The sequence below is a fragment of the Mus musculus genome, chromosome 18 (assembly GCF_000001635.26).
Source record: "Mus musculus strain C57BL/6J chromosome 18, GRCm38.p6 C57BL/6J".
In the NCBI taxonomy this organism is placed as follows: domain Eukaryota; kingdom Metazoa; phylum Chordata; class Mammalia; order Rodentia; family Muridae; genus Mus; species Mus musculus.
The window spans coordinates 12,696,437-12,711,145 of NC_000084.6; the positions used below are offsets into that span (position 1 = coordinate 12,696,437).

General features: G+C 44.1%; 1 protein-coding gene across 5 annotated transcripts in view; it reads left to right on the top strand.

Annotated features, from left to right (window-relative positions):
* Nucleotides 1-14,709, top strand: part of Ttc39c (tetratricopeptide repeat domain 39C) — a 156,302-nt gene that overhangs the window by 113,334 nt on the left and 28,259 nt on the right. For all 5 annotated transcript variants that reach the window (XM_030250614.1, XM_030250613.1, XM_030250616.1 and 2 more), the window contains exon 6: nt 1,455-1,623. In XM_030250614.1, coding sequence (XP_030106474.1) covers nt 1,455-1,623 — 169 coding nt within the window. The remainder of the gene's footprint in view (nt 1-1,454; nt 1,624-14,709) is intronic.

Genomic DNA, 14,709 nt, shown 5'->3' on the forward strand with positions numbered 1-14,709 from the left:
TTAAAACTTTTTTTCTTAAAGAAAGGACATGATTTTAGAGTTTCAGTCAGGGGGGGGGGGTGGTCTGTTTAGTGGTTGAGAGCACTTAGTGCTCTTACAGAGGACTCAGGTTTAGTTCCCAGCACCAGCATGGCAGCTCACAACCTTGTGTTACCAGTTCCAGAGACTCTGATGCCCTCTCCTGGCCTCCATGGGCACTGCACAGTAAAAGAAACTATATTTGTGCCAACAAAACACACCCATACACTTAGAAAGAAAGAAACCTTAACATTCTCTTCTGGAAAACAACCACTGTTCCCATTTGAAGCTGTGTGAGCAGGTGCTGGCCTTGTTTGTCTGACAAGACACTGTCTTGGCAAACATTTTTCCCTACTCTCTGATGTAGAGACGTCAGAGAGATGCAGTTCTGATGTTAGCACTGAAGGGGTTGGCAGTCATGTAACAATCATGAAGACAGCTGTAGCCCTGACAGGCACTAAGGTCTACAACCGGTGTCCTTTACTAATTAGTATCATTAACAAGTGTGTAACTTGTGGGTATTCCATGCTTATGGCTTAGTATTGTTTTACGTTTATCTCAGGAAAGGGGATTGGAATTAATTCTGCAGATTAATGTGTTCTCCATAAGGGGATTAGATTTACTGCCGCACTAGATGTGACATCACATGAAGGTATTTGATGCACTGGTTAAATCCTGTGCATGTTTATTAAAGCAGATCTCAGTGCTGATTCTACCCTCTATGTGCCTAGCTTAATTTAACTAACTTGAACTTGAATAATTTTTGATAATTTATTTATAGTGTCTAACATCTTCAAAGACTAGGGAAAGGGCCTTTAATCTGTTCCTCTCAGGTATTTTATGATTATAAATAATATGTGATGGATTCTACATTTAAATCTAGACTCTGGCTTACACCATAATTTTGTTGTTGTTGTTGTTGTTGTTGTTGTTGTTGTTGTTGTTGTTGTTGTTGTTAGGCTGACTGTGTAGTCCTTGCTATGTAGACCAGGCTGCCTGGAACACACACAAGTCTGCCTGTCTTTTGCCTCTCAGTGCTGGGATTAAAGGTGTCTGCTGCTTGTACCCTGGTTTTTATAAACGCAGCAGGAGCCACAAAAATGTAAAAGCTTTTGGACAGTAAGTTGGTGGTGACTGTCTCTGTTCTGTAGAATCCAGATGCTTCTGTTAGTAACAAAACAGCTGGAGGCTCCGGAAAAGCTACCTGCTTCTGCTATCTGCCCTTGTCTCAGAACAGGGGACTGCTGATTGACACCTTGTGCTATAACATATCAATTTCCCAGATAAAGACAGACATAAACATGGGGAAGCGCTCGGATTGTACTTTTTGGGAAGAGTCGGTTTGGGGAGAGCATGTACTGACTTTTATTTTGAAAACAGAAGCCATGTCTCTGAAGTCTTGCTCATGGCCTCCCTCTCTCCCTGTCTCCCTGCAGATTAGCCCTGCTGTGGTACCACACTGTGGTCCGCCCATTTTTTGCTTTGGACGGCAGTGACAACAAAGGGGGCTTGGATGAAGCTAAGGCAATTCTTCTCAGAAAGGAATCTGCTTACCCCAACTCTTCCCTCTTCATGTTTTTCAAGGGACGGATCCAGCGGTTAGAGGTATGGCACCTTCCTCAGCTTTTATAGTGAACTTTGGACTACCATGCCTCTGTTTTCTGCTCAGGGACATTTTGTATGTGCCAGAATACCATTGGCCAGGTACATCGTGTACCCTGGTGATACCTTCAGGTCACAGAAAAGGATAATGGGATCCAAGAGGGCTTCTGATCACTTCCTGAGATTTCCGCACATGAGCCCAGGCTGTCCCTCTCCAAACCCAGACCATGCCCTGGCTGGGCAGGGCCCCACTTCTCCGTGTCTTTCATCTTGTTCAGGGTGAGGAGGATTTGCGGGACAATGAAGAGGTTGCAGAGACATCTGAATGAAGGTGGCTGCTCTCACTGCAAGAACCACCCATTGTGTTACTAGGAGTTTTCAAATAAACCAGTTGGGTGTTTTACAGTCTCTGCCCTCCAACTGTATGTACCTCCATCCGTCAGAAGTCAGCCTCAAGCAACCCCAGTGGATGATGGGGGTTTCTGCTTGTGCACTGCTTCCCGGGCATGGGGTGGTTTGGGTTTCTCCTTTCTGTTCGGTTGCCTTCTGTTGGTTTGGCGGTGTTATAGTATCCCAGTGTTCCAGGGTCACACAGAAGCCTTCTGCAGTCTTCCATTCTTCATGCAGTAGCTCTTACATCTGAGCCGTGAGACAGCCCTCTAACTCTGGTTCTCCCTGTACTGAAGATACTGGGCTTTGGGGTTCTGTAATTGTTGTTTACGGCTTTGTGTGTGTGTGTGTGTGTGTGTGTGTGTGTGTGTGTACGGGAATTCACGTGTGCACATGCGTGGTTTGGGGGCCGAGGCTGTGCTATGACGTATGTGAGAGGTCAGAGGGCAACATCGTGGAGTCAGCTCTCCCGGTACTTGAGCTCACATTCCTGTTGCCAGACCTCAGTGCCTTTGCCCCTGAGCTGCCTCTGCTGCTGTGAGATCTTTTGTCTGCAGCACTGGGAGTTGAATCCAGGCCCTGTGCATGTTAAGCAGGTGCCCTTCCAGTGAGTGGCAAACTCAGTCCACTCTGTGAACTTAATTCTCCAAGCTCTGGGTGTTGTACAGAGAGAAAATGTGTTTTAGAAATTGCTGTGTAGTCCAGGTTGGCCTGGAACTCACCACATAGCCCAGGCAAGCCCTTAACTCACTTCAGTCTTCTTGCCCTGACTTCCTAAGTATTGGGATCACAGGCGTGCTCCCTCTTGCCTAAATATGAGATTACACTGATAATTTAATTGTGAAGCATAGTAGAAACATGCACATTTGATGGCTAAGTGAGTCTACCTCACTGTCTTAAAACTTTTCCCTCGTCTCATCTGTGAGCTTAAGAGTCCTCCTTTCTTCTCCTTTTCTGAAAATGTAGTTCTGCTCTGTGGTGACAGGGATGTGAGTGGCTTCTATAAGCTCATATGCTGTGATATTTGCTCCCAGTTGGAAGAGCTGTTGGGCAGAGATTAGGAGACATGGCCTTGTTGGAGGAAGTGTGTCTCTGGGAGCGGGCTTTGAGATTTCAAAAGAGTGGTGTCTTTCCTTGTTAGCCCTAGGCCTCCTGATTGATCCGAGAGGCGAGGTCTCAGCTTCCATCCCTACCACCATGTCTTTGCTCTGCCACCTTGGACTCTAACCCTCTGGAACCACAAGCCCAGTTAAGTGCTCCCTTTATAGGTTGGCTTGGGTGTGGTGTTTTGTCACAGGCAGATAAGATAGCAGAAAAAATGGATGCAGCTCCTACGCTGTGGACTGTTTGGGAAGGTTCTTTTCTTTCAGATATGAGACCTACCCGTAGGGAGCAATGTCAGGTTACTGCAGTTCCTCTGGCCCCTCAAATTCATGCAGGAAAAAATAATATTGAAACAGGAGATAGAAAATGTGGAGACTGTCTTCTCTAGGGGTCATTTTCAAGATGGGAGTGTGTGTCTCAGTGTGTGCCTGTGTATGAGTGTATATGGATGTGTGTTTTTCTGTGTGCCTGTGTGTGTGTGTGTGTGTAGATATGTGTATGTGTATATGTGTCTGTGTGTGCCTGTGTATGAGTGTATGTGGATGTGTGTGTCTGTGTGTGCCTGTGTGGATGTGGATGTGTGTGTGTGTGTGTGTGTGTGTGTACACATGTGCAGAAGTTATGCATATGAATACTAGTACCTTTGGAAGCTAGAATCATTAGATCTCCCTGAAGTGCAGTTTCAGGAGGCTGGGTGCCACCTCACATGGAGACTGGCAGTTCAACTTGTGCCCTCTTAGAGCAGTGAATGTCCTTGTAACGTCTGCGCCTTCTCTAGTCCATTGATTATTTGGCAGTTCAACTTGTGCCCTCTTAGAGCAGTGAATGTCCTTGTAACGTCTGAGCCTTCTCTAGTCCATTGATTATTTGGCAGTTCAACTTGTGCCCTCTTAGAGCAGTGAATGTCCTTGTAACCTCTGAGCCTTCTCTAGTCCATTGATTATTTTTAAAGTATTAGGGACAGTCTGTATTCTAATGAACTGTCATATTTCTCTAGGTTTAATTTCCCTTTAAGAAATACAGATTCGTACATTTCCATCAGCATTAACAATCAAAATTGCATGATTTTGTGTGTGTGTGTTATTTGGTTCTGTGTATGCTTTCATACTTTGTGAATATTTTCATAGTTAATAGAATGTGTCACTTAGTAGCATGGCTCCTTTTTAGTATTATTTATCTCCAAGTAAATGTCCAACTATTCAGTTGAATATGTGAGCATTTCATAGGCTCTTATTTTGAAAGCATCTCCTGGACTCTTGCTCATACTTATGACTACGTCCTGATGAGAACTTTGAGTTTCATGTTTGAAAGTTGAATTTCTGGCCTAATCCTACTGTGCAAATTGGCATACTGTGCAAGTTTATTAAACAATCCAGGGGAATCAGTGTGTGTTGGGAAGGGAAGATCCTAGATCCCTCCTCATGGCAGCCGGCATGGGATCCTTCTTCTGAAGGCAGCTCTGAAGAGATACAAAAGACGAGATTCTAGATTGAGACACTAGCGTTTAGCAGTGTCCTGGATCAGGTGCAGTGTCCTTCCTTCTGTGCCTATGCCAGCGAGGCCTGATCCAGGATTCCCTACCTTAACAAGAGCATCCATTGTGTGCTCTAATCCATTCTGTAAGCTGACATAGGATTTACATGCAACCTTTTTATACATTCTCTATGCACTGTAGTCTCTACATACCTATAGTACACCATGCAGATGTTAACTAAATAGCTTGCTTTACTGTTTGTTTAGGGGAAAAAAAGTGTGTACAGGTACAATTTAAGATGTATGAATTTGTGTTTGATTGAATCTACAGGTAGGGCCCCACAGTGCAGAACCTGAGGATAGAGTCTGTGCTGGAATTTTGATGTGATACTAAAGAGGTTCGTTTCTTTACAGACACATTTTTATGTCAAACGTGATAGTAGAGAGCTGAATTTTTAAAATGCAAATGCATTTAAAGAAGAAGCTATGTACTTGTGGCCAGGAGACCTGAAATGAGTGCATAGGAGAGACCACTAGAGCTGTGCCTGGCAGGCCCCCTTGCCAAAGCCCAGTGCTCCCCTTTCCATAGCCCTAGTGCTCCCCTTGCCATAGCCCCAGTGCTCCCCTTGCCATAACCCCAGTGCTCCCCTTGCCATAGCCCCAGTGCTCCCCTTGCCATAACCCCAGTGCTCCCCTTGCCATAGCCCCAGTGCTTACTAAAGCTGTGCCTGGCAGGCCCCCTTGCCATAGCCCCAGTGCATACCTCATGAGGACAGAGTAGACGTTGCTAGGGCCAAAGAGCCATCATGGACATTCATTCATTCTCTCTCTCTCTCTCTCTCTCTCTCTCTCTCTCTCTCTCTCTCTCAATAAGTATTTGTTTTTATTTTATGTGTATGAATGTTTTGCCTACCTATGTCTGAGCACCCTGTGCATGCAGTACCCTGGGGGACCAGATGAGGGCATCAGATCCCCCTCTGGAAGTAGAGCTACAGGTTGTGAGCAGCCCCACCCCTCCCGTGTGGGAGCTGAGTCAGGGTCATCTGAAGAGCCACCAGTGCTGAATGGCAGAAGGCACCATCTGTATGGCACATGATTCCTGAGAGCCAGAAGCAGCCTGAGCAGATGTGGCTCACTGATAGCTTAGGCAGCACACACAGACCAGCACCCTGTACAAGTGCATACAACATACTTGAGTGTGCCACACACATGTATAGACATACAGTCCATGTAGCTGAAGAGATGGCTCAGACATTAAGAACACTGGCTACTTTTTGTGGGGACTAGGGTTAAGTTCCCAGCACCCACATCAGGGAGCCCACAGTCCCGTAATTCTAGCTCCAGGGGATTCTGTGCCCTCGTCTGGTCTCCACAGACAATTGCATTGTATGTATGTGCACAATACACACACAGAAAAAGGAATGCATGAATACATATTTGAAATGATAAGGTAGATGTACAGACAGTGCCCTGCTTCTGGAACCTTCCTGTGCAACCATCAGGGAAGTGTTGGGATCTGTCTGTGGTTGGTTTCTTGTAAGAGGCAGTGTTGTGCCTGCCTGACCTGCTGTCCTTTGGACTCCCTGCCAGAGCCTCTGCCTTGAGCAAGGCACAGTAAGGGACATCCACCTCCCAGCAGTGCCAGCAGGGGCTCCTCTGGAGGCTGACCTTTACTTCATGGCACCTGGTATCCCAGTTCCTTCCTGGAGGGGGAGGGCCAGGTGCTTACCTCTGGTCTCTACAGCTCTGCCTAAGAGGATCTCTTCACACGCTGACCACTGGAGTGTGATCCCTGCTGGCTCTGCCCCTCTTGTGGACTTGGTATTTGCAGGTGTCGTCAAGAGGAGCATGTCCTCGTTAGCTGTAACTGTCAACTTGGCACAACCTAGGAGAAAATCTCCTCTGAGGAATTACCAAGATCAGATTGGCATATCTCTGTCCTTATCTGTGAGGGGCGAGGTCATCTTGATTGTTGATTGACCTGGGAAGGCCCATCCACCATGAGTGGCACCACAGCTGCTCCTTCCTGGGCTGAATGGCAAGGCTGGCTAAGCATGAACTTCTGAGTGAGCCAGCAAGCAACAGTCTTGTTTTGTTTTGTTTTGTTTTGTTTTGTTTTGTTTTGTTTTGTTTTGTTTTGTTTTTTGAGACAGGGTTTCTCTGTGTAGCCCTGGCTGTCCTGGAACTCACACTGTAGACCAGGCTGAACTCGAACTCAAATCCGCCTGCCTCTGTCTCCCAAGTGCTGGGATTAAAGGCGTGCACCACCACTGCCCGGCGCAACATTCTTCTATGGTTGCACTTCAGGTCCCTGCTCGAGTTCCTGCTTGACCCCTCTCAGGAATGGACTGTGATCTGGAAGGGTGAGCCAGATGAACCCTGCCCTCCCCCAAGCTGCTTTTCGTCAGAGTGCTGTAACAGCAGCAGAAAGGAAAGTAGGGCATGAGGGGACTTTTTTACGGTGGCTACAATACTTTCACTGTATACTTCTGTTTAAATTAAATAAATTTGACATGGGTGCTACCCAAAGATGACAGATCTGAGCTATGTTTAGCCTACTTGCGTATGATTGTGGCAGGGACTGAAAAGTGGGCGTTGATCCCTTTCATGATTTATTCATCAGATAGAGAAAAGGGGAGGCCTGAGGAGCTCATGGGAGCTGGGACAGGGCAGAAGGACCTCAGTCCAAACACAGTGCACTCCTATTATCAGTACCCTCTGTTGAAGGACAGCCTGCATCTTGCCCTGTCATCATGACATAATGCTGTTATTTATAGGAACAGGAAGGAGGCAATGCAGGACGAGAGCTAATTCCCCAAGTTCGATTAATTGTCATCCTCTTTTCCTCCGGCCTACACATACTTCTCTTAATTACCTTAAGGACCCCCCAAAACCAGGACTGCCATTTATTCTTAGAAGTACAGAAAGCATTATTGATCTCTTCTGATGTGGGGGAGATGGATCGGCACATCTGCCCTCAAATCCAATGAGGTGAGACCATATTGTGTGGTTTAAAGAAAACAAAAATTCACTGTCAGGAGAAGATAATAGCAACCCATATTGTTTGAATAAAATGTGTTTTCTGCTTTCTTCACCCCAGCTGGACAAGCTGGAGAGTTGGTTTCTGTCCCTGGGCTCCTAAGTGTGTCTAGGAGGACAAGCCTCTGTTCGCTGCATCCACTATGGTCCTAGGGTAGAATCAGTGCACACTCTCTGGATGCCTTGATAACGGTGTTACTACAGCCATCTTGCTGCATAGCAACATCAGTGCTGAATCACAAGCTGATTGTTAGAGTATGCCCTTCTGGGTGCCACTTATACCATACAGCTCTTCTTGTTACATGCATGTATGCAGGCATGCACACACGCACAATTTAATTTTTATTTTATTTTTGTTTTTCTTTTTTTAATTTTCAATCGAAAATTATATTATACCAAATTTCCCAAAAATTTAACTAGAAAAATTGTAAAAATTTCAATAATTTCAACAAGGTGTTATGATACATAATTGACTTACAAAATTTACCAGTCTTAATACATATGAATAACAAGCATGCTGAGAAAGAGATCATAGACAGGCTCCTCTTCCCAGTTTCTTAAATAAAATGAAATATTTAGAATATACATAACAAAGGAGGTAAAAACCCCTCTAAAACGAAAACTTTAAATATGTGAAGGAAGAGATTAAGGAACATACTAGAATTTGAAGACCTCCCAAGTGTACAGCTTGGTAGAATTAACACTGTGAAAAAAAAGACCTTCCTACCAAAATAATTTACTGATTCAGTGAAATCATAATCAACATTCTCATCTCACTTTTCACATAAATAGAAAGAAAATCCTCAATTTGATATGAGACAACAAAAGACAGAATAGCCAATTAGTCCTAGATAAGTGTTTGTTTCTATGCATTCTGCTCACTTTAAGTGCATCTGTCATGACCTCTACTTTTATACATCAGTTTCTATTGAGCCAATTTTGTTCGATATTAGAAAAGCTACTCCAGCTTGTTTCTTGGGACCATTTGCTTGGAAAGTTGTTTTCTAACCTTTTACTCTGAGGTAGTGTCTGTCTTTGTCACTGAGGTGTGTTTCCTGTATGCAGCAAAATGTTCGGTCCTGATTACAGATCCAGTCTGTTAGTCTAAGTCTTTTAATTGGGAATTTGAGTCCATTGATGTTAAGAGATATTAAGGAGAAGTGATTGTTACTCCCTGTTATTTTTGTTGTTAGAGGTGGAATTATGTTTGTGTGGCTATCTTCTTTTGGTTTTGTTGAAAGATTGGTTTCTTGCTTTTTCTAGGGTGTAGTTTCCCTCCTTGTGTTGATGTTTTCCATCTATTATCCTTTGTAGGGCTGGATTTGTGGAAATATACTGTGTAAATTCGATTTTGTCATGGAATATCTTGGTTTTTCTGTCTATGGTAATTGAGAGCTTTGCCGGGTATAGTAGCCTGGACTGGCATTTGTGTTCTCTTAGGGTCTGTATAACATCTGCCCAGGATCTTTTAGCTTTCATAGCCTCTGGTGAGAAGTCTGGTACAATTCTAATAGGCCTGCCTTTATATGTTACTTGACCTTTTTCCCTTACTGCTTTTAATATTCTTTCTTTGTTTAGTGCATTTGGTGTTTTGACGATTATGTGATGGGAGGAATTTCTTTTCTGGTCCAGTCTATTTGGATTTCTGTAGGCTTATTGTATGTTCATGGGCATCTCTTTCTCTAGGTTAGGGACGTTTTATTCTATAATTTTGTTGAAGATATTTACTGGCCCTTTAAGTTGGGAATCTTCACTCTTCTGTACCCATTATCCTTAGGTTTGATCTTCTCATTGTGCCCTGGATTTCCTGGATGTTTTAGGTTAGGAGATTTTTGCCTTTTGCATTTTTTTTTGACTGTTGTGTCAATGTTTTCTATGGTATCTTCTGTACCTGAGATTCTCTCTTCTATCTCTTGTATTCTGTTGGTGATGCTTGCATCTATGACTCCTGATCTCTTTCCTAGGTTTTCCAACTCCAGGGCTGTCTCCCTTTGTGATTTCTTTATTGTTTTATTTCCATTTTTAGATCTTGGATGGTTTTGTTCATTTCCTTTGCCTGTTTGATTATGTTTTCTTGTAATCCTTTAAGGGATTTTGTGTTTCTTCTTTAAGGGCTTCTAGCTGTTTTACCTGTGTTCTCCTCTATTTCTTTAAGGGACTTATTTATGTCCTTCTTGAAGTTCTCTATCATCATCATGAGAAGTGATTTAATATCTGAATCTTGCTTTTTCGGTGTGTTGGGGTATCCAGGGCTTTCTGTGTTGGAAGAATTGGATTCTGATGATGCCAAGTAACCTTGGTTTCTGTTGCTTATGTTCTTATGTTTGCCTCCTGACATCTGGTTCTCGCTAGTGCTACCTGCCCTCACTATATCTGACTGAAGCCTGTCCTTCCTGTGATCCTGGTTGTGTTAGAACTCAGAGTTCATCTATCTGTGTGATCCTGTGATTCTGTGATCTTGAGATCCTGGGTGTGTCAGAGCTGCTAGGAGTCATGCTGCCTCTAGGATCCTGAGATACTGGTGTGACCAAGCTCCTGGGATCCTGGGTGTGTTAGAGTGCCTGGGAGTGGAGCTTCCTCTGGGTGTTTTGGAACTGGCTGCCTTATTTTTTGTTTTTCAACACAGGGTTTCGCTGTGAGTTCCCATTGGCTGTCCTAGAACTTGCTCTATGGACCAGGATGGAGATCTGTTTGCCCCTGCTTTCTAGGAGCTGTGATTAAAGGTGTGTGGCACCACTGCCCCAGCTTCACATACCTTTATTTTTTTATTTTATTGTTTTGTTTTTTCGAGACAGGGTTTCTCTGTATAGCTCTGGCTGTCCTGGAACTCACTTTGTAGACCAGGCTGTCCTGGAACTCAGAAATCCACCTGCCTCTGCCTCCCAAGTGCTGGGATTAAAGGTGTGCGCCACCACGCCCAGCTCACATACCTTTATTTTAAGATAACAAAATAATAAAATTTTAAGATTAAAAAATATAACATCCCAGTTATGATTAATCTCTAATCTATTTTACTTAAGTTATTTTGTAGCCTATTACCTGCACACATGAAGCTTCATGCATTTTACATGTAAACCTGATATTCATGTAGGTTGACATAATCTTTAGGAATAACCGACATGCAGATAGACTATTACAGTTTCCTTGTGTTGGTAACCCATTGTTTCTGGTTGCTTGGCAGTTATTGCTGGGACATTGACCATTGTTTTCCAGTGCTGCGGTGACAGCAAGTGCTGCCACTTAAGTGACTTAGCATAGTAGGTTCTTTCCCTCTCCCTCTCTCCCTCTCCTCCCTCTCCCTTCTCTCAGTCTCTCTCTCTTTCCTTCTTTCTTTCAAGTATCTACAGGTATAACTCTAGAGGCATTGTTAGAACCAACGAGTAGTAACTGCTATGTAGTTCTTGTTAAATGAAGAGAAATTCTATTTAGGCAACATGCAATTGGGTGTCCCACACTGTAGTAATTTGTACAATTTTATAGAGACAGTTTATTCTATGGTAGCAATGTTCTACCCCTCCCCACTGTGCACTCATATGCACGCACGTGTGTGTGTGTGTGTGTGTGTGTGTGTGTGTGTGGCCAGGGAGTGCATAGGTATACAGATGCATATGGATCCAGAGGTTGATGTTGGCTGTCTCGATTACTTACCACATGTTTTGAAACAGGGTCTCTCACTGAACCTGCAGCTCAAAGACTGACCTAGGTTGGTTGGCCAGTGAGCTTCCAGGCTCCTCTCATCCTTACCATCCTAGCGTTTGGTTACAGGTTTGGCTTGTACACAGTTGCTGCTGATTGTACACAGTTGCTCAGGTCCTTCTGGTTATGTGACAAGCACTCAATAGAGTCAGCCAAGTCCCCAAGTCACTTCTTTTCTGCCTCCCTTACAACCCTAGTGATGCAGGCCGAAGTGGTTTGAAGATAGTACGTAAAGGAATGTGTGTGTTAGAAGACCCAGCATTAGCAAGAAGGCATTGTTCTTCTAATTAGTGTCAAACCCTGAGCAGAGTCCCAGTACAGTCCTCAGAACTGCAGCTTGAAGACTGGGGGTGTCTCTCAACAGTGTGTGTGTGTGTGTGTGTGTGTGTGTGTGTGTGTGTGTGTGTGTGTGATGCCCTGGGATCCATCCCCTCTAATGCACAAAACAACCCAGCAATGCCTTTTTGCAGAGGCAGACAAGCTGACCTAAATTCAGGGACCCAAGGTAACTAGAATAATCTGGAAAAAGAAGATCAAAGTTTGAAGGCTTTCTGCAGAGTAATCAAGATGGTGTGGCACTGATGTAAGAGTCAGCATAAGGATCAATGAGAAAGAAGCCCCCCCCCCCTTTATGGTTGGTTAACTTTTGACAAGGGCTCCAAGACCAATCAATGGCCAAACAAAAAATGTCGTCAGCAATTGGTGCAACAACAACTAAACACACTGGTGAAAGAATTTCACTTGACAGCTATTTCATCTCCTACATAAAATTAACTCACAAAGGGGCAGCTCTAAATGTAGAATCTAAAATCACACACCTTTTGGCATAGGCAGTGGTTTATACAGAACACCAAAAATATAGAGACAAAAAATAGGTGAATTAAATTACAGCCCAGTGAAACACTAGTGTCATAAACACAGAGGGAGCAAAGTGACAGCCTAGATTAGGAAGAGGACTTTATAAGTTATATATTCAAAGGAGGATTATGTCTGGAAACAGTATTAAAACTCAGAATAAAAGGATAAATTACCCAGTTTGAAATTGGCATCCGCTTACTATGGACTCACCACCTCTCCTTGGAGTATACATACCCAAGAGAGGTTAGCAATGTTGGCTGGTTTTGTAAGACCCCCTTTCAGGGACCCCCTACTCTAGTCTCGGGAGAGAGAGAGAGCACACCCAAAGAAACATGAGAATCCTTCTTGCTGCAAACACATGAGTCAGTTTAATGGTGGAGCTCCGGGTCAAAATGTATCTCACGCAGGAGACAGTGGATTCGACCCCAAGGCTCGAAAGCTAGGGGGTTTTATGGGGTAAAGGGCTTAGGTGTGGGGAATTCAGCATAGTGACACACTATTGGCTTATTCAAACATCAACAGAAAAATTACTTGCAGGTCAGGGTGTCAGAGTTCTGTGAGTTGTTGACTCAGTTCAGATAGCCCTGTTTTGTCTTCACATTCCTCTTTATCTTTATGGTCAAGCTGTTTCCAGGAATGTTTTAACTATGGGGCATGCCCGGGTTTGTTTTTCTTTGTTCTCAGCCCCAGGCAGCTTCTAGGCTCACAAACAACCAGCAATTTCTGGGTACTTTATATGACTTACAGATCTTGAAATTTCATCTTTCTTTCAGTTTCAGTGGCAGAGCCTCTTAAGGTCACATGGTCTTTGGCATAACCTCCATGATGGCCCACAGATGGCCCATAGTGAATACTTGTTGAGATGCAAAGGGCAGATGAGCCTGTGAAAAGATACTTGGTGTTGAAAGTCATTTAAAACTGTCCATCCAATCCAATGGGAGGTAGGACTTCACACCCAACTGGCAGTGTACAGCAACACTGCAAGAAACAGCAAGAATCAAATGTTGGTGTGGCTGTGGAGAAACCAGAATCCTCATTCATTGCTGGTGGGAATCCAAAGTGGGACAACTACTCTGAAAGCGCCTGAACATGTCTTCAGAGTGCTAAACTTCAGTTTATACACAGCTCAGCAGTTCTTGGTATATACTCAAGAGAAATGAAAATATACATTCCATATTATTTATTATCTTTAGTAGTAAAAAGGTAGCGTCGAGGCCAGTGTCTGTCAGCAGAAAAGCATGTGGCACATCCATCGTAGCCTGCAATCCGGCACTAGAAAGGAATGAAGTCTGCGGGAGTCAGCACGTGCTGCCTGCGGTCCATGCTGGTCCCAGGGAATGCATTTAGTTATAAGACATTGAGGGTGTGCGGTTACTGATAGTCAAGAGGAAGATGAGGAAACTGGTCTACGTTGAGATGGTGGTGCCTGTGCATCTGTGAGTTTACAAAGGTCCTTAGCCAGACACCTGATGACATCCTCCCACGGTGCCATTGCGTCCAGGGACCTCCTTGAGGTCACTTTCCTGACTATGCCTGTCTCTGCTCACATTTGGTCATCTGTGTCTCTGTTCTCTGTCTTCCTTGCTCATCTTGAATCCCAGTCTTCCAAGTGCTACAGCTTAGTTCATAAACCAGTGTGTTGCTGTTTTTTCATTTCTTGGCATTCTCCTGCCAATTATTTTTAATTCTTTGATGTCATCTTTAACATGAACACATTTTTTTTTTAATTTTCTGCTTTTTCTCCATCATGTCAAAAAAAAGCATTCTGGTGTAGTAGAGAAAGTGTTGATTGAGGTTGTCTCTACAAGGTCTTGTGGGCTGGGAGTGTAGCTCAGTGGACAGTGCCTGACCAGAATGCACAAGGTCTGGGTTCAACACCTAGTATTCCTTCACTGTTTGGTCTTGCCTAGATTTTTAAAGTATTTATCATCATCATCGCTATTATTATTGTGTGTATGTGAGTGTGTGTGTACGTGTGTATGCACATACCTGCCATAACATGTATGTGTGGTCAGACTGTAGACTTGGTTCTCTCCTTCTCTTATCATACAGGGATCAAACTTAGGTCACTGAGCTGCCAACACAAGTGCTTTTACCTGCTGAGCCTCTTGCCTGGCTCCTGGCCTGCAGTTGTGATCCCGTGTGTTATCTATGTAAAGAGGACTGTACCTGCTACCCAGTGGATACCAGTCTTCAGCACCGTCACACAGGCAAACAGAAGCATTGAGTGTGTGGTGTTGCATTCATTAGTGTCCCCATTCTACTTGAGTTGAGTTGTGAGTCCCAGGAAAAAGCATTCTCTGTCACACGTTTCCCAAATCCTATGCTTGATTGTTGAGAGACAAGGGTCTCGTGTATGAGTTGCCCTCTCTGGCTCCACTTCTGTTAGAGGAGGGTTTGGTGACTTCTTTTCCAAGAGGCTTTATACTTAACAGGTAGAGACAGAAGAACTGACTGCTCCTGCCGTTTTTCAGACATGTTCAAGTACTTAGTATCTCTGGTGTCAGAGACCCGCTGAGGGATGTCATG